Below are 18,811 nucleotides of genomic sequence, written 5' to 3'. Positions count from 1 at the left end.
AAGTTGTACAAGCACTGTACCCTTGTTACCTTTGCCAGTTGTTATTCATATATGGGAACATGGACAGTGAGTGCCAGTGGGCTATTCAATCACAGGGGAGGTGTATTGGGGGGGGATAGGAGGAAAAGATGGAGTCAGATAGCATTATATAGCATGAGCTTAATCCAGCCCAGAATTCAGATGGAGGGTCATGCCTTTTTAATTTGTTTTGTATATTTCCAGAAGTGATACAATTGTTTCTTTAATTTTTAGAATGTTAATTATATTGCTGGTTTTATGTTTGGTTAGGAGTCCATTTAGAACAGTGGTGGGCAATTATTTGGGCTGGAGAGCCACTTAAGTTTTGGTGAGTTGTCGAGGGCACAACAGTGAGCGGCCTGTGCAGGACCCTCAGCCCGCCCCGTGGCTTAACGGGAACATAGCTGCTCACATGAAAGTTAACAGCTACCATTAAACTTTGTTATGGCATTTATTGCCTAAAGAACCCTTCATGTTGTTTCTACGCTAACAAACACAATATACAGGTTTACCCAAAACTTAGTATAGCCATTGATTATACCATTAACCACTTCCCTTTACCCACCCAACCGCTGTAATTCTATGTCAGCCCCAGATCTCACTCAACATGCGCTGTAAAAGGACTTTCCAGTGCGCACACAGTCTTTGTACCTGGGACTATTCCAATAGTCTCACATACAGAGATGCTGGGGAGACTGACCCACACAAAACGAACACAAGGGACACAACAGATGGAACATACTAAACTTGTTGACCCCTAGAGAGCCACGGGGCCCTGGCAGCAGCCAATCAAAGCACCAGAAGCAAAAACTTTTTGTTTTCTCTCTGGTCATTTCCAGAAGCAGCCAGTGGGTCGGATCGAATCCTTCCGCGGACCGTATTTTGCCCGCCTCTGGTTTAGGATGAGTCCACACCCTCAATCTTTTATTTCCTGTTTGTATGCACCTGCCATCCTCTTGACCATATACATTATCCAACAGGGGCTACTGAATAATCCCTAGTCCAAGGATGCTGAAGTCATTTTCCCACTGAGCCATCTTGTTCATGCTCCCTGAAGGAAAGGCAATTCACATTTTATCAGCATGCAATGATGCACAAGCTTTTTAAAATTGTAATCTAATCTTAATGAAGTTGTTGAGTTGTTGAGTAACATTTTTAAACTAGTTCAGTAGAATTCTGCAATACAAAATACCCCTTTGATGGCAGCAACTCTCCCATTTCACACTTTGCTGCTCTATATATATATATATATATATATATACACACACACACGATTCCATGCGTAAAGCAGAAAATGCGCTTTTACATTTTCATATGCAGATCCTAGGATTACCCATTTAAATAGAAAATGTGAAGGAACACTTACTCAATATCTGCCATCTTGATCAATAAATGAATGCGAACTGAAGGTGGTAAATCAACTGAAAAACAGGAGTACCATACATGAGACCACGCCGGTATTTGTCATTTAAAAAGAAAGTGAATTCTCAATGTGGAGGGAAGAAACAGAAGGAAATAAAGGGTGTGGCGGAGGTGGAGGGAACACAGCGCATTGACTGGTATCATACACCTAATAGCCAATTGTATGTGCTCAGCAGCAGGATCAAGGGATAGAATCATAACATAAACATAAGAAATAGGAGCAGGAGTAGGCCATTTGGACTCTCGAGCCTGCTCCGCCATTGAATATCATAGAAACATAAAAATTTACAGCGCAGGAGGAGGCCATTTCAGTCCATCATGTCCGGCCAGCCGACAAAAAGCCACGTGGCCCTCGGTCAGCAGCCATGAAGGTTACATATAAACATATGAACAATGGCGGACAGGTAAAGTGCATCCGGCCCAACCTGTCTGCCCCACACAACCGTGATACCACACGTATTACATTTTACACTCCACCCCACCTGGAGCCATGCGATCTCCTGGGAGAGGCAAAACATCAGATAAAAACCCAAGCCAATTGGGGAAAAAAAATCTGGGAAAATTCCTCTCCAACCCATCCAGGCAATCGAAATCAGTCCAGATCATCACTCTGGCCGTATTCGATTCCCTGAAGTACTTACCATTGTGTCTGCGTTAACCAACAAGAGGTTATCCAGTCTAATCCCACTTACCAGCTTTAGGTCCGCAACCATGCAGGTTACAGCGCTTCATAAGAACATAATAAGAACATAAGAATTAGGAACAGGAGTAGGCCATCTAGCCCCTCGAGCCTGCTCTGCCATTCAACAAGATCATGGCTGATCTGGCCGTGGACTCAGCTCCACTTACCAGCCCGCTCCCCATAACCCTTAATTCCCTTATTGGTTAAAAATCTATCTGTGATTTGAATACATTCAATGAGCTAGCCTCAACTGATTCCTTGGGCAGAGAATTCCACAGATTCACAACCCTCTGGGAGAAGAAATTCCTTCTCAACTCGGTTTTAAATTGGCTCCCCCGTATTTTGAGGCTGTGCCCCCTAGTTCTAGTCTCCCCGACCAGTGGAAACAACCTCTCTGCCTCTATCTTGTCTATCCCTTTCATGATTTTAAATGTTTCTATGAGATCACCCCTCATCCTTCTGAACTCCAATGAGTAAAGACCCAGTCTACTCAATCTATCATCATAAGGTAACCCCCTCATCTCTGGTATCAGCCTAGTGAATCTTCTCTGTACCCCCTCCAAAGCTAGTATTTCCTTCCTTAAGTAAGGTGACCAAAACTGCACAAAGTACTCCAGGTGCGGCCTCACCAATACCCTGTACAGTTGCAGCAGGACCTCCCTGCTTTTGTATTCCATCCCCCTCTCAATGAAGGCCAACATTCCATTCGCCTTCCTGATTACCTGCTGCACCTGCAAACTAACTTTTTGGGATTCATGCACAAGGACCCCCAGGTCCCTCTGCACCGCAGCATGTTGTAATTTCTCCCCATTCAAATAATATTCCCTTTTTTTGTTTTTTCCCCCCCCCCAAGGTGGATGACCTCACACTTTCCAACATTGTATTCCATCTGCCAAACCTTAGCCCATTCGCTTAACTTATCCAAATCTCCTTGCAGCCTCTCTGAGTCCTCGACACAACCCGCTTTCCCACTAATCTTAGTGTCATCTGCACTACACTCTGTCCCCTCTTCTAGGTCATCTATGTATATTGTAAACAGTTGTGGTCCCAGCACTGATCCCTGTGGCACACCACTAACCACTGATTTCCAACCGGAAAAGGACCCATTTATCCCGACTCTCTGCTTTCTGTTAACCAGCCAATTCTCTATCCATGCTAATACATTTCCTCTGACTCCACGTACCTCTATCTTCTGCAGTAACCTTTTGTGTGGCACCTTATCGAATGCCTTTTGGAAATCTAAATACACCACATCCATTGGTACACCTCTATCCACCATGCTCGTTATATCCTCAAAGAATTCTAGTAAATTAGTTAAACATGATTTCCCCTTCATGAATCCATGCTGCGTCTGCTATTCCTATTTAGATGTCCCGCTATTTCTTCCTTAATGATAGTTTCAAGCATTTTCCCCACTACAGATGTTAAACTAATCGGCCTATAGTTACCTGCCTTTTGCCTGCCCCCTTTTTTAAACAGAGGCGTTACATTAGCTGCTTTTCAATCCGCTGGTACCTCCCCAGAGTCCAGAGAATTTTGGTAGATTATAACGACTGCATCTGCTATAACTTCCGCCATCTCTTAATACCCTGGGATGCATTTCATCAGGACCAGGGGACTTGTCTACCTTGAGTCCCATTAGCCTGTCCAGCACTACCCCCCTAGTGATAGTGATTGTCTCAAGGTCCTCCCTTCCCACATTCTTGTGGCCTGCAAATTTTGGCATGGTTTTTGTGTCTTCCACTGTGAAGACGGAAGCAAAATAATTGTTTAAGGACTCAGCCATTTCCACATTTCCCATTATTAAATCCCCCTTTTCATCTTCTAAGGGGCCAACATTTACTTTAGTCACTCTTTTCCGTTTTATATATCTGTAAAAGCTTTTACTATCTGTTTTTATGTTTTGCGCAAGTTTACCTTCGTAATCTATCTTCCCTTTCTTTATTGCTTTTTTAGTCATTCTTTGCTGTTGCTTAAAATATTCCCAATCCTCTAGTTTCCCACTAACCTTGGCCACCTTATACACATTGGTCTTTGATTTGATACTTTCCTTTATTTCCTTGGTTATCCACGGCTAGTTATCCCTTCTCTTGCCGCCCTTCTTTTTCACTGGAATATATTTTTGTTGCGCACTATGAAAGAGCTCCTTAAAAGTCCTCCACTGTTCCTCAATTGTGCCACCGTTTAGTCGTTGTTTCCAGTCTATTTTAGCCAACTCTGCCCTCATCCCACTGTAGTCCCCTTTGTTTAAGCATAGTACGCTCGTTTCTGACACAACTTCCTCATCCTCACTCTGTATTACAAATTCAACCATATTGTGATCACTCATTCCGAGAGGATCTTTTACTAGGAGATCGTTTATTTTTCCTGTCTCATTACACAGGATCAGATCTAAGATGGCTTGCTCCCTTGTAGGTTCTGTTACATACTGTTCTAAGAAACAATCTCGTATGCATTCTATGAATTTCTCCTCCAGGCTACCCCGTGCGATTTGATTTGACCAATCGATATGTAGGTTAAAATCCCCCATGACTACTGCCGTTCCTTTTTCACATGCCTCCATTATTCCCTTGATTATTACCCGCCCCACCGTGAAGTTATTATTTGGGGACCTATAAACTACGCCGACCAGTGACTTTTTCCCCTTACTGTCTTTAATCTCCACCCACAATGATTCAACATTTTGTTCATTGTAGCCAATATCATCCCTCACAACTGCCCTGATATCATCTTTTATTAACAGAGCTACCCCACCTCCTTTCCCTTCTTGCCTATCTTTCTGAATCGTCAGATACCCCTGTATGTTTAATTCCCAGTCTTGGCCACCCTGCAACCATGTTTCTGTAATGGCCACCAAATCATACCCATTTGTAATGATTTGTGCCGTCAACTCATTTACTTTATTTCGAATGCTGCGTGCATTTAGGTAGTGTTTTTTCATCCTAGTTTTTAAACCATGATTTTTAGTTTTGACCCCTCCTGCAGCCCTTTTATATTCAGTGGCCCTTTTTGATTCTTGCCTTTGGTCTCTCTGCCCTCCACTTTTACTCATCTCTTTTTTGTGTCTTTTGTTTTTGTCTCCTTTTTGTTTCCCTCTGTCTCCCTGTATTGGTTCCCATCCCCCTGCCATATTAGTTTAACTCCTCCCCAACAGCACTAGCAAACACTCCCCCTAGGACATTGGTTCCGGTCCTGCCTAAGTGCAGACCGTCCAGTTTGTACTGGTCCCACCTCCCCCAGAACCTGTTCCAATGCCCCACGAATTTGAATCCCTCCCTGCTGCATCACTGCTCAAGCCACGTATTCATCTGTGCTATCCTGCGATTCCTACTCTGACTAGCACGTGGCACTGGTAGCAATCACAAGATTACTACTTTTGAGGTCCTACTTTTTAATTTAGCTCCTAGCTCCTTAAATTCGTCTCGTAGGACCTCATCCCCTTTTTTACCATGTCGTTGGTACCAATGTACTAATCTTTGTGTCATCTGCAAATTTTGTTACACTACACTCAGTCCCCCCTTCCAGGTCATCTATGTATATTGTAAACAGTTGTGGTCCCAGCACCGATCCCTGTGGCACATCAAGTGCACATCCAAGTACCTTTTAAATGTGTTGAGGATTTCCACCTCCACCACCCTTCCAGGCAGTAAATTCCAGACCTCCACAACCCTCTGCATGAAGAAGCTTCCCCTCAAATCTCTGTAAACCTTCCACCAACCACCCTAAACCTATGCCCCCTTCTAATTGACCCTTCCACCAAGGGAAATAGGTCTTTGCTATCTACTATAGCCAGGTGCCTCAAAATTTTATACACCTCAATGAGGACTCCCTCAGCCTCCTCTGTTCCAAGGAGAGCAAACCCAACCTATCCAATCTGCCCTGATAGCTAAGATTCTCCATTCCAGGCAGCATTTTTGTAAATCTCCTCTGCACCCTCTCCAGTGCAATCACGTCCTTCCAATATGCCAACCAGAACTGCACGCAGTATTCCAGCTGTGGCCCAACCAGTGTATTACACAATTTATGCATTACCTCCCTGCTCTTGTATTCTATGCCTCGGCCAATAAAGGCAAGCATTCCGTATGCCTTCTTAACCACCTTATCCACCTGGCCTGCTACTTTCAGGGATCTGTGGACAAGCACTCCAAGGTCCCTTTGTTCATTTACACTTCCAGTGCATTACCTATCTCACACTTTTCCAAATTAAATTCCATTTGCCACTGTTCTGCCCACCTGACCAGTAGATTGATATCCTCCTGCAGTCCATGACGTTCCTCTTCATTATTAACCACACAACCAATTTTAGCGTAATCTGCAAACTTCTTAATCACACCCCCTATATTCAAATCTAGATAATTGATATATACCACAAAAAGCAAGGGACCTAGTACTGAGCCCTGCAGAACCCCACTGGAAACATCCTTCCAGTCACAAAAACTTCCATCTACCTTTGCTTCCTACCTCTAAGCCAATTTTGGATCCAACTTGCCACTTTGCCCTGGATCCCATGGGCTTTTACCTTCACGACCAGTCTGCCATGTGGGACCTTATCAAAACCTTTGCTAAAGTCCATATACACTACATCGTACGCACTATCCTCATCAACCCTCCTAGTTACCTCTTCGAAAAATTCAATCAGGTTAGTCAAACACGATCTTCCCTTAACAAATCCATGCTGACTGTCCCTGATTAATCCTAGACTTTCTAAATGTAGCTTTATCCTGTCCTTCAGGATTTTTTCCAATAATTTTCCCACCACTGAGGTTAGGCTGACAGGCTTGTAATTACTTGGCCTATCCCTTTCTCCCTTCTTAAACAAGGATACCACATTAGCAGTCCTCCAATCCTCCGGCAGCATGCCCAAATCCAAAGAGGACTGGAAAATGATAGTCAAAACCTCTGCTATTTCCTCTTTTGCTTCGCTCAACAGCCTGGGAAGCATTTCACCCAGGCCTGGGAACTTATCCAATTTCAAAGCTGCTAATCCCCTTAATACCTCTTCTCTCAATGTTTATTTCATCCAGAGTTTCACACTCCTCCTCGATAACAGTATCTACATTGCCCCTTTTCTTTGTGAAAACAGTTGCAAAGTATTCATTAAGAAGCATACCCACATCTCCGCCTCCACACATACATTACCCTCATGGTCTCAAATAGGCCCTACCCTGTCTTTAGTTATATTTATAGAACATCTTTGGGTTTTCCTTGATTTTACTTGCCAAGAATTTTTCATGCTCTCTCTTAGCATTCCTAATATCCTTTTTAATTTCACTTCTAAATTTCCTATATTCTTCCAGAGATTCGACAGTATTTAGCCGTCGGTATAAGCTTCCCTTTTTTTCTTTATCCTCCCCTGTAGGTCACTAGACATCCAAGGAGCTCTAGAATTATTATTCCCACCATCTTTCTTTAAGGGCACGTTTGGCTTGAGCCCTTCAGATCTCCTCCTTGAATGCCTCCCGCTGTTCAGACATTGATCTACCCCCAAGCAGCCGTCTCCAGTCCACTGTCGCTAAATCACCTCTCAACTTAGCAAAGTTAGCTTTTCCCCAATTTGGGACTTTTATTCCTGGTCTATCCTTGTCCTTATCCTTAACGACCTTGAATCTGACTGAATTATGGTCACTGGCACCCAAATGCTCTCCCACTGATACCCCTTCCACCTGCCCAGCTTCATTCCCCAAAACAAAATCCAAAACCGCCCCCTCCGGTGTTGGGCTTGTTACATACGGACTAAAAAAAGTTCTCTTGAATGCATTTTAGGAATGCCACACCGTCTATACCCTTCACACTATATTTGTCCCAATTAATATTAGGCTAGTTAAAATTCCCTACTATTACTACCCTATGGTTTTTGGACTTCACAGAAATTTGCCTACATATTTGCTCTTCTATCTCCCTTCCACTGTTTGGTGGTCTATAATACACGCTCAGCAGTGTGATCGACCCTTTTTTATTTTTCAGTTCGACCCATATGGCCTCATTTGATGATCTCTCTAACATATCATCCCTCCTCACAGCTGTAAGTTTCTTTAATCAATACCACAATCCCCTCCCCCTTTTTTACCCCCTTCTGTCCTGTCTAAAAATCCTGTAACCAGGAATGCCAAATCTGCCTCTTTTTCAGCCATGTCTCTGTAATGGCTATAATGTCATAGTCCCAAGTGTCTACCTGTGCTCTCAGCTCATCCACCTTATTCGCTATACTCCTTGCATTGAAGTATATACCATTTAGCATAGGAGAACCGCCTTGATTACTACTTACTAATCCTTGTTTCCTCTGTCTTACAAATTCACTTTCTACATTCTTGCTTTGCAATTTCAGCTTTATTTCCGTCCCTATTGAATTTGTTCTCAGGTTCCCATCCCCCTGCCAAGCTAGTTTAAACTCTCCCCAACAGCACTGGCAAAACTCCCCACGAGGGATATTGCTCCCGGCGCTGTTGAGGTGCAACCCATCCAGTTTGTACAGGTCCCATCTCCCCCCAGAAGCGGTCCCAATGCCTTAGGAATTTAAAGCCCTCCCTCCTGCACCAACTCTCCAGCCACACGTTCATCCTCTCTATCCTTCTATGCTTGTACTCATTAGCACGTGGCACTGGAGATTACTATCTTTGATCTTGACCTCAACTCCACTTACCTGTCCGCTCCTCATAACCCTTAACTCCCTTATCATTAAAAAATCTGTCTATCTCCACCTGAGATACATTCAATGACCCAGCCTCCACAGCTCTCTGGGGTAGAAAATTCCAAAGATTCATGACCTTCAGAGAAGAAATTCCTCCTCATTTCCATTTTAAATGGGCAACCCCTTGTCTAGATTCCCCATGAGGGAAAACATCCTCTCTCTGCATCTACCCTGTCAAGCCCCCTCAGAATCTTATGTTTCAATATCACCTCTCATTCTTCTAAACTCCAATGTATATAGGCCCAACCTAAATCAAACTAGTTTTCCAAAAATAAATTGCTTCGCTGGAAAATATGCTTAATGTCAAGACATAGGCTGATAACTTTGCTTAGCTCACAAGTTCTGATCAGATGTGTGTCTATGTGTACAATCTTTTATCACAGCAGGAACTTGTATGCAGATTACTGATACCATTTGCACAGAGGGTATTTTAAAAAAATCAAATAGAAGAGATAACTAATAGAAGAATTCAGTACATTTATTAAAATTAAGTTCTGCAAGTCCACTTAACAGTAGGATTCTGCAATTGAAAATTTATATTTTCCCTGGGGACAAGCAACAGCATTAGCTTACATTTATAAAACACCTTTAAACGTAGAAAAAACATCTCAGAGCACGTCATGAGGGTGCGGGAGAAATTAGGAGGTAACCAAAAGCATGGTCAAAGTGCTGAGCTTTAAAGAGGGACTTGTACTGGAGAGTGCGAACAAGGCATCTAACAGCACGGGAACGGAGTTGGGAAGGGGAAAAGGAGGCAGCAGTGGGAGGGACAGAGACTGGGGGTGAGGGATCACGATGACTGAGATTCACATACTGAATACCAATGTTTAGGATTTGGAAATGGCACATTTTTCTATTATAAGCAAAAGTTTTAAATTTGATTTTAAGTGAACCATGAAATTGAAATATCCTAATACAGAAAACCGGGGGGGGGGGCGGGGGGTCGTGGAGGAAAAGTCAAGCTACTATAAAGTGCTTGAATGTGTCCAGTTTCAGTACTAAATCTAATTGTGAAGTTTCTATTGTGTACAAGTTAATCTGTTGTACACAATGGTTTCAGGTAAAACATAGTATATTCCTGAAGCAAACTGACAATAGCAGTAACCTGACACAGGACAATTGATCCAGGCAGATGCAAATCAAAATGTTCTAAAGCCAAATCTTGGTGTTTATTTACAGGAGCCACACTTTAATAACTTATTAGGTCATTCTCTCAAAAGCCACCAAGTGGCTCCTCCTACAAGAGAACATCTTGTTGTTATGGAAACAGCAATGGTCTCCAGGGAGACAAGAGCAAGAAAACATCCAGCATCACCCGGCAGATGGTGTCGGTTTCAGGATCTGGTCTCTGCTGAGTATTTGAATGCACACAGCTGTAACAAAGCTATCAACTACACTGTTTACTGAATGCACCCATGAGATTTCCCCAAACATCTCCTTACTAATCTATAGCAACATGAAATACCCAGTTTACATGACTAACACATAAGACACACATTGAAACAATTCTCCCTGGATCCTCAATAAAATCAACCAAACATCACTTTATGCAAAACTCCTCGCTTACAGACTTAATTTGCATGACCAAATTATCTTGAAAGTGTCTTACACCATTGCCTTTGGTATAATTTAAGTAGTGTTCCGCATCTTACTCTGGTACTTCCATTCATTCTACTGAATTGTGTATTAAAAAATTATCTAGTTACAAAATGTTCAATCCAATTTTTAAACATAGAATGACCACACCCTTCAGGGTGCTGTATACTGGGCCTCTCATGTCCTTGCCTTGTTAAAGATATTCCAAAAAACCACATTTTCTTTATTTCAAAATTAGCACTGGGAGTGGGGTGGAGCGGGGATGCGGGGAGGTGGGGGAGATGCGAGAGAACAAAGTTCAAGTTCAGATTGGTTATCCTAAACAGATCATGATGAAAATACTACCAAAAGCTCTTGTCTGCTCACTGCCCAGCACTGGTAGCTTATTGCTGGTACTGTACTGCAGAGCTGAAGACTATCACATAATTGCAGAAACAGGGCTCACAAAAATATCTTTATTGTGATTACTGCAGAAGCACTCAAGGGACAGAGCATAAAATGATTCTGAATTTCCTGTGGAAATGAACACCGCGTGTCCCCCAGGAAAATTAAGAGTCATGTTTTTAACTACAGAATTAAGATGGGGTGTTTATATCATTGGTACCGAGAATAGTTATTTATAAATGAACAAGGTTTACAAGTTTTTAAGAAAAAAATTTGTACTACTAGACTTTTTTTCAACATAACTGATGACGTTGAGACCTTTCTGTAATATTTGAGCTCAACAAATGTATCCAGGTTTTCAAAACATTCAAGATCAGCTTATTTTTGCTCTTTTTTTTTTAAAGGTATGATGTTGGGGAAATCGCCACATTAATTTAAATATATTCATTACAAACACTAACATTACATCATGTATTGTGCAGGCAATACATAGGCATGGCAAGGTCGATTTCCCTGATCCTGTGCCATTAGATTGCTTGGGTGCAGCATGTATAGGCAAATCAGGCTGGGAGGAGTGTGCACCAATAAGGGACCACACCTGTTTTTCCATCTATTTAAATTAATGGAAAATGAGACAGGCTCCCTTATTAGTGTGCGCTACTCCCCATCTACTTTTTCTATATTCAGACAATCTAATAGCCCCAGGTGCAGGAACAGGAAATTCAGTCCTGCCTAGTTTTAGATGTCACATTTCATTAGTGCATTGTGACTACATTTACTGGGTAAATGCACTTGGTGTGCTGGTGAGTAATATAAAGCAAAATGGTCCAGGATATGTGCTGAGTTAATTGATGTCAACCACACCATCAGTAAGGGACTACATTTGGACTGAAAATACCTTGGCTAGGGAAATGAAAACAAATCATTGAAGTTTCCCCAAGTCCAGGTTGCTTTACAACAATCCCGCTGGAAAGTAATCTTCAGGAGAGAAGAAAATGGAATAATAAAAATAGTATAGGATGAGATTTCAATGGCATTATCAGCAAGGCCAAGGCTGATGTTGTCTGTGTTTTATAGTTTACATAAAATCTCTAGAAACTTAATATCTTATGATATCTATGTAGGTTTAAGCTGCATTTCCATACTAAAAGATTACAATCAGGATACATGGGAAATTAACGTGGTAGCAAAATGTCAGTTTAGTCTTATCAATCTATAAGCAGTTCTACCCATACAGTAAGAACTTGCATTTACAAAGCACCTTTCATATCTTTATGCTGTCGGAAAGAACTTTGCAATCAACAAATTTCTTGTTGAAGTTTGATTTGGTTGGTTTGCTACTATCATCGGGAGGTCGATTTAACGACAAGCCCAGTGTCCTTTGAGACAACATTAATTGTGATCTAAGAGCTAAGATCACGTAACAGGCTGGGCCGAGAGAAGGCGGTCATCAACCCCAGCATGCAACTGTGGAGCTCCTGGTCAGACTCTGAAGTACATCTTTGAGCACTGCCCTCAGAAGAAATTTGCAGCCAACAAGATATCCACACTGTTACACTAGCTTTGGCCTGGATATCCAACTTGGATATTGAAATTTGATTTACTTTGCTACAACCATACGAAAGAAGAGGAGGACTCTTTGAAGTAATCACCACTGTTATACAGACAAGTGTGACAGCTGATTTGTGCTATCAAGGGCAAATGAGATATATTACAGTTAATCAGTTTTAGTGATGTTAGTTAAGACAGAAATGTTTGTCAGATTGAGTATAGTAGTTATGTTACTCAACTAATAATCAAGAGAATGCAAGTTCAAATCCCACCATGGCAGTTTGAGAATTTGAATTCAGTTAAAAAAAAATCTGGAGATTAAATAAAATGCAACCATGAAGCTTTGGATTCTCAAAAAAAACCTAACTGGTTCACTATTGTCCTTTCGGGAAAGAAACCTGCCATCCTTACTTTGTCTGGCCCATATGTAATCTTTAACTGCCTTCTCAACTTCAGTTAATTAAATAAATTCAGTTAATTAAATAAATCTGGAATAAAAAGCTGTCAGTAATGGTGACCATGAAACTACCGGATTGTCGTAAAAACCCATCTGGTTCACTAATATCCTTTCGGGAAGGAAATCTGCCGTCCTTATCTGGTCTGGCCTATATGTGACTCCAGACTCACAGCAAGGTGATTGACTCTTAACTTCCCTCTGAAATTGCCTAGCAAGCCACTCAATTGTAACAAACCGCTACAATAAACAATAATAAGAATAAAACCGGAAGGCCCACCCAGCATCGACCTTGGCACTAGCTTCGGACACAACAACTGCATATCCAATTCGGACACAACAACTGCATATCCAGCCCAGTCGACCCCGCAAAGTCCTGCTCACTAACATCTGGGAGCTTGTGCCAAAATTGGGAGAGCTATCCCATAGACTAGTCAAGCAACAACCTGACATAATCATATTCACAGAATCATACCTTTCAGCCAACGTCCCAGACTCCTCCATCACCATCCCTGGGTATGTCCTGTCCCACCGACAGGACAGACCCACCCAAGGTGGTGGCACGGTGGTCAGAAGGGAGTGGCCCTGGGAGTTCTCAACATCGACTCTGGACCCCATGAAGTCTGATGGCTTCAGGTCAAGCATGGGGAAAGAAACCTCCTGCTGATTACCATCTACCACCCTCCCTCAGCTGATGAGTAAGTACTCCTCCATGTTGAACACCACTGGGAAGAAGCACTGAGGGTAGCAAGGGCACAGAATGTACTCCAGATGGGGGACTTCAATGTCCATCACCAAGAGTGGCTCGGTAGCACTACTACTGACCGATCTGGCCGAATCCTGAAGGACATAGCTGCCAGATTGGGCCTGCGGCAGGTGGTGAGAACACCAACATGAGGGGGAAAACCTACTTGATCTTGTCTTCACCAATCTACCTGTCACAGATGCATCTGTCCATGACAGCATTGGTAGCAGCGACCACCATACTGTCCTTGTGGAGATGAAATCCTGTCTTCACACTGAGGACACCCTCCCATTGTGTTGTGTGGCACTACCACTGTGTTAAATGGGATAGATTCAGAACAAATCTAGCAGTTCAAAACTGAACATCTATGGGCCATCAGCAGCAGCAGCAGAATTGTATCCCATCACAATCTGTAACCTCATGTTCCGGCAGATCCCTCACTCTTCGATTATCTTCAAGCCAGGAGACCAACCTTAGTCAATTGAGGAATACAGAAGAGCTTGTCGGGAGCAGCACCAGGTGTACCTAAGAATGAGGTGCCAACCTGGATAAGCTGCAATACAGGATTACATGCATGCTAAACAGTGGAAGCAGCATGCTATAAACAGAGATAAGCGATCCCACAATCAAAGGATCAGATCAAAGCTCTGCAGTCCTGCCACATCCAGTCGTGAATGGTGGACAATTAAACTACTAACGGGAAGAGGAGACGCCATGAATATCCCCATCCTCAATAATGGTGGAGCCCAGCACGCAAGTGTAAAAGACAAGGCTGGAGTGTTTGCAACCATCTTCAGCCGGAAGTGCCTCCTCCTGAGGTCTCCACCATCACAGATGCCAGTCTTCGGCCAATTCGATTAATTCCACGTGATATCAAAAACAGCTCAGCGCACTGGATACAGCCAAGGCTATGGGCCCTGGCAACATCCCAGCGGTCGTGCTGAAGACTTGTGCTCCAGAACTAGCTGCGCCTCTAGCCAAGCTGTTCCAGTACAACTACAACACTAGCATCTACCCAACAATGTGGAAATCTGCCCAGGTATGTCCTGTCCACAAAAAGTAGGACAAATCCAATCCGGCCAATTACCTTCCCATCAGCAAAGTGATGGAAGGGGTCGTCAACAGTGCTATCAAGCGGCACTTACTCACCAATAACCTGCTCACCGATGCTCAGTTTGGGTTCTGTCAGGACCAGCCGGCTCCAGACCTCATTACAGCCTTGGTCCAAACATGGACGAAAGAGCTGAATTCGAGGCGAGGCAAGAGTGACTGGCCGTGACATTAAGGCAGCATTTGACTGAGTGTGGCATCAAGGAGCCCACGTAAAATTGAAGTCAATGGGAATCAGGGGGAAAACTCTCCACTGGCTGGAGTCATACCTAACACAAAGGAAGATGGTTGTGGTTGTTGGAGGTCAATCATCCCAGCCCCAGGACTTCGCTGCAGGAGTTCCTCAGGGCAGTGTCCTAGGCCCAACTATCTTCAGCTGCTTCATCAATGACCTTCCCTCGATCATAAGGTCAGAAATGGGGATGTTCGCTGATGATTGCAGTGTTCAATTCCATTCGCAACTCCTCAGAAGTGAAGCAGTCCATGCCCGCATGCAGCAAGACCTGGATGACATTGAAGCTTGGGCTGATAAGTGGCAAGTAACATTCGCGCCACACAAATGCCAGGCAATGACCAGCTCCAAAAAGCGAGAGTCTAGCCACCTTCCCGTGATATTCAACAGCAATACCATCGCCGAATTGCCCACCATCCGTATCCTGGGAGTCACTATTGAGCAGAAACTTAACTGGACCAGCCACATAAATACTGTGGCAACAAGAGTAGGTCAAAGGCTGGGTATTCTGCAGCAAATGTCTCACCTCCTGACTCCCCAAAGCCTTTCCACCATCTACAAGGCACAAGTCAGGAGTCCGATGGAATACTCTCCACTTGCCTGGATGAGTGCAGCTCCAACAACATTCAAGAAGCTCGATACCATCCAGGACAAAGCAGCCCACTTGATTGGTACCCCATCCACCACCTTCAACATTCACTCCCTCCACCTGACCAGTGCACGTGGTTGCAGTATGTACCATCTGTAAGATGCACTGCAGCAACTCGCCACGGCTTTTTCGGCAGCAACTCCCAAACCCGCGGCCTCTACCGCCTAAAAGGACAAGAGCAGCAGGCGCATGGGAGCAAGTTCCCCTCCAAGTTACACAAAGGAGGCAGACAAAAAGCAGGAAACTATAGACCAGTTAGCCTAACATCTGTCATTGGGGAAAATGCTGGAGTCCATTATTAAGGAAGCAGTAGCAGGACATTTGGAAAAGCATAATTCAATCAAGCAGAATCAACATGGTTTTATGAAAGAGAAATCATGTTTGACAAATTTGCTAGAGTTCTTTGAGGATAAAGGGGAACCAGTGCGTGTGGTGTATTTGGATTTCCAGAAGGCATTCGATAAGGTACCACATAAAAGGTTATTGCACAAGATAAAAGTTCACGGGGTTGGGGGTAATATATTAGCATGGATAGAGGATTGGCTAACTAACAGAAAAAAGAGAGTCGGGATTAATAGGTCATTTTCCGGTTGGCAAACAGTGGCTAGTGAGGTGCCGCAGGGATCGGTGCTGCGTCCTTAACTATTTACAATCTATATTAAAGACTTGGATGAAGGGACCGAGTGTAATATAGCCAAGTTTGCTGGTGATACAAAGATGGGTGGGTAAGCAAATTGTGAGGACACAAAAAATCTGCAAAGGGATATTAGACGGGCTAAGTGAGTGGGCAAAAATTTGGCAGATGGAGTATAATGTGGGAAAATGTGAGATTATCCACTTTGGCAGAAAAAAAAATAGAAAAGCAAATTATAATTTAATGGCAAAAAATTGCAAAGTGCTGCAGTACAGAGGGACCTGGGGGTCCTTGTGCATGAAACACAAAAAAGTTAGTATGCAGATACAGCAAGTAATCAGGAAGGCAAATGGAATGTTGGCCTTTATTGCAAGGGGGATAGAGTATAAAAGCAGATAAGTCCTGCTACAACTGTGCAGGGTATTGGTGAGGCCACACCTGGAGTACTGCGTACAGTTTTGGTCTCCATATCCAAGGAAGGATATACTTGCATTGGAGGCTGTTCAGAGAAGGTTCACTAGGATGATTCTGGAGATGAGGGGGTTGACTTATGAAGATAGGTTGGGCCTATACACATTGGAGTTTAGAAGAATGAGAGGTGATCTTATTGAAACATATAAGATAATGAGGGGGCTTGACAAGGTGGATGCAGAGAGGATATTTCCACTCATAGGGGAAACTAAAACTAGGGGACACTAAAACTAGGGGACATAGTCTCAGAATAAGAAGCCGCCCATTTAAAACTGAGATGAGGAGGAATTTCTTCTTTCAGAAGGTTGTAAATCTATGGAATTCTCTGCCCCAGAGAGCTGTGGAGGCTGGGTCATTGAATATATTTATAAGGTGGAGATAGACAGATTTTTTAAGGGAATAAAGGGTTATGGGGAGCGAGCAGGGAAGTGGAGTTGAATCCATGATCAGATCAGCCATGATCTTATTAAATGGCGGCGCACACACGAGGGGCCAGGTAGCCTACTCCTGCTCCTATTTCTTATGTTCATCCTGACTTGGAACTATATCGCCGTTCCTTCATCGTCGCTGGGTCAAAATCCTAGAACTCCCTCCCTAACTGCACTGTGGGAGTATCTTCACCACAAGGACCACAGCGGTTCAAGGCGGCAGCTCCCCACCACCTTCTCGAGGGCAATTAAGGATGCACAATAAATGTTGGCCAGCGACGTCCATATCCCAGAACGAATTTTTTAAAAAGTGGCCTCGCAAGCCACAGATTTGTGCTAGGGATGGGCAATAAATGCCAGCCATGCCAGAACATGAAATAAAAAGGGCACCAAGAGAACACCCTGCACTACTTTGAATGTTGTCATGAGAATTTTTTTTAATATTAAAAAGTGTCCAATTGAAAAGGTAGACAAGGCTTCAGCTTAATGTCTTATACAAAACATGAGATGCAATTCCAAAGTACTGGACAGAAATGACAATTTATATTGAAATAGAAATTCCGATGTCCCAGGCCCGTACGAAGTTTCTATGGACCCGGGAAGGCGTCGGAAAAGCGCATGCACTGAAAACTGGCTTTTCCAACCTGTCAAGCTGGACAGGTTTTCCCCATGCGCTAGAGAACTATGAGTTCTCGTGCAAAATTTTGACTTTTAGAGATCTTCTGCCAAGGATTAGGACACAAAAGTTCTGCGCGAGATAAAGTAGGTGTACAGCCTGCATTCTGTGGGCAGAGGTGCTGGAGGAATCAGGTAATTAGTGTACATTACGGGAATTTTACTTTTTAAATCCTGACATCAGCACTGTAGATAGAAGGATTGTTTTTTATAGCTGCTTTGAAGGCTGCGTGTTGAATGGAAACATTTCAATCGTAAAAGCAGCTGCTGCTTTCTGTAATGGTTTGTAGTATACTGGTCTGGTGTCTCGAGCTTGCTGCTGGCCTCAGCTAACTTAACATAGACCAGGTATAATTCTCTGATCTTCCTAGTCTGCGTGGGCCAGCATCTACCAACTTAGCCATCAGGGGAAGCTCCTTATTTCTATTTTTAATCCTAGAAAACATTCTGACCTTCTTTCACTCACAATCATTGCAAGTTGGCTCCATTTATTGGTGCTCCTCCCCTATCTCCCCATTTACTGGTGCCTCTCCCCAAAATTAAAGCAATGGTCAGTTTAGATAATAAACGTAATTAAAAGATTATTTAAAAGGTTTTTAAACAGTCTTTATATTGCTTTAATTAACTTTTAAAGTGTTTAAATTGTTAAAATGTTTAAAATAAATTAGACAATCTTTAAACTATTCTAACAGATTAAAAAATCATCGAAAAATCTCACCTTTCAAAGCCTTGTGGTGATCTCTAAAGCTGCAGCACTGAAGTTTAAAAAAATTGGGGGTGTAGCTATGTAAATGAGCTCCTTTTGACAGCTCCTGTGGGCGGGGACAGACTCCGAAAGAAGCCACAGGCTTCGCGCACATTCCCGGGCGGCATGATGTCATACGCTGCCCGATAATCTTCATCACAGAATCAGAAGTTCAAGAGGGCACAGGAGAGAATGGTAAGTGTGCATTTTTTTCTTTATTTTACCAGACTGCCCACAGGAATGGTGTTACAGGAATTTCTGGGCCAGTATGTGTTCAAATCCTGCAGTGCGACCTTTTAACTCAGAGAAGAGTGCTACCAACTGAGC

At 43.2% G+C, this 18,811-nt stretch overlaps 2 protein-coding genes across 2 annotated transcripts in view; both read right to left on the bottom strand.

The window, feature by feature from the left end:
- The window catches only part of rfc5 (replication factor C (activator 1) 5), an 86,677-nt gene that overhangs the window by 2,074 nt on the left and 65,792 nt on the right, over positions 1–18,811 (bottom strand). Inside the window, exon 10 of the mRNA XM_070887705.1 lies at positions 1,385–1,439. Coding sequence (XP_070743806.1) covers positions 1,385–1,439 — 55 coding nt within the window. The remainder of the gene's footprint in view (positions 1–1,384; positions 1,440–18,811) is intronic.
- LOC139268892 (uncharacterized) lies at positions 2,951–18,531 on the bottom strand. The gene is made up of 2 exons (XM_070887704.1): positions 18,458–18,531; positions 2,951–11,768 (listed from the first exon to the last, which is right to left on the bottom strand). The coding sequence occupies exon 2, from the start codon at positions 5,250–5,252 to the stop codon at positions 4,197–4,199; it is 1,056 nt and encodes a 351-aa protein (XP_070743805.1). The 5' UTR covers positions 5,253–11,768; positions 18,458–18,531; the 3' UTR covers positions 2,951–4,196.

Source organism: Pristiophorus japonicus, chromosome 8, assembly GCF_044704955.1.
Source record: "Pristiophorus japonicus isolate sPriJap1 chromosome 8, sPriJap1.hap1, whole genome shotgun sequence".
NCBI classification, from domain to species: Eukaryota; Metazoa; Chordata; class Chondrichthyes; family Pristiophoridae; genus Pristiophorus; species Pristiophorus japonicus.
The sequence above is the reverse complement of the archived record's forward strand: the minus strand, read 5'-3'. Positions and strand labels throughout refer to the sequence as shown.

Bases quoted from the DNA above. Each gene is read 5' to 3' on its own strand.
- LOC139268892 (XM_070887704.1), bottom strand. From the start codon at position 5,252: ATGGCAGGGGGATGGGAACCAATACAGGGAGACAGAGGGAAACAAAAA.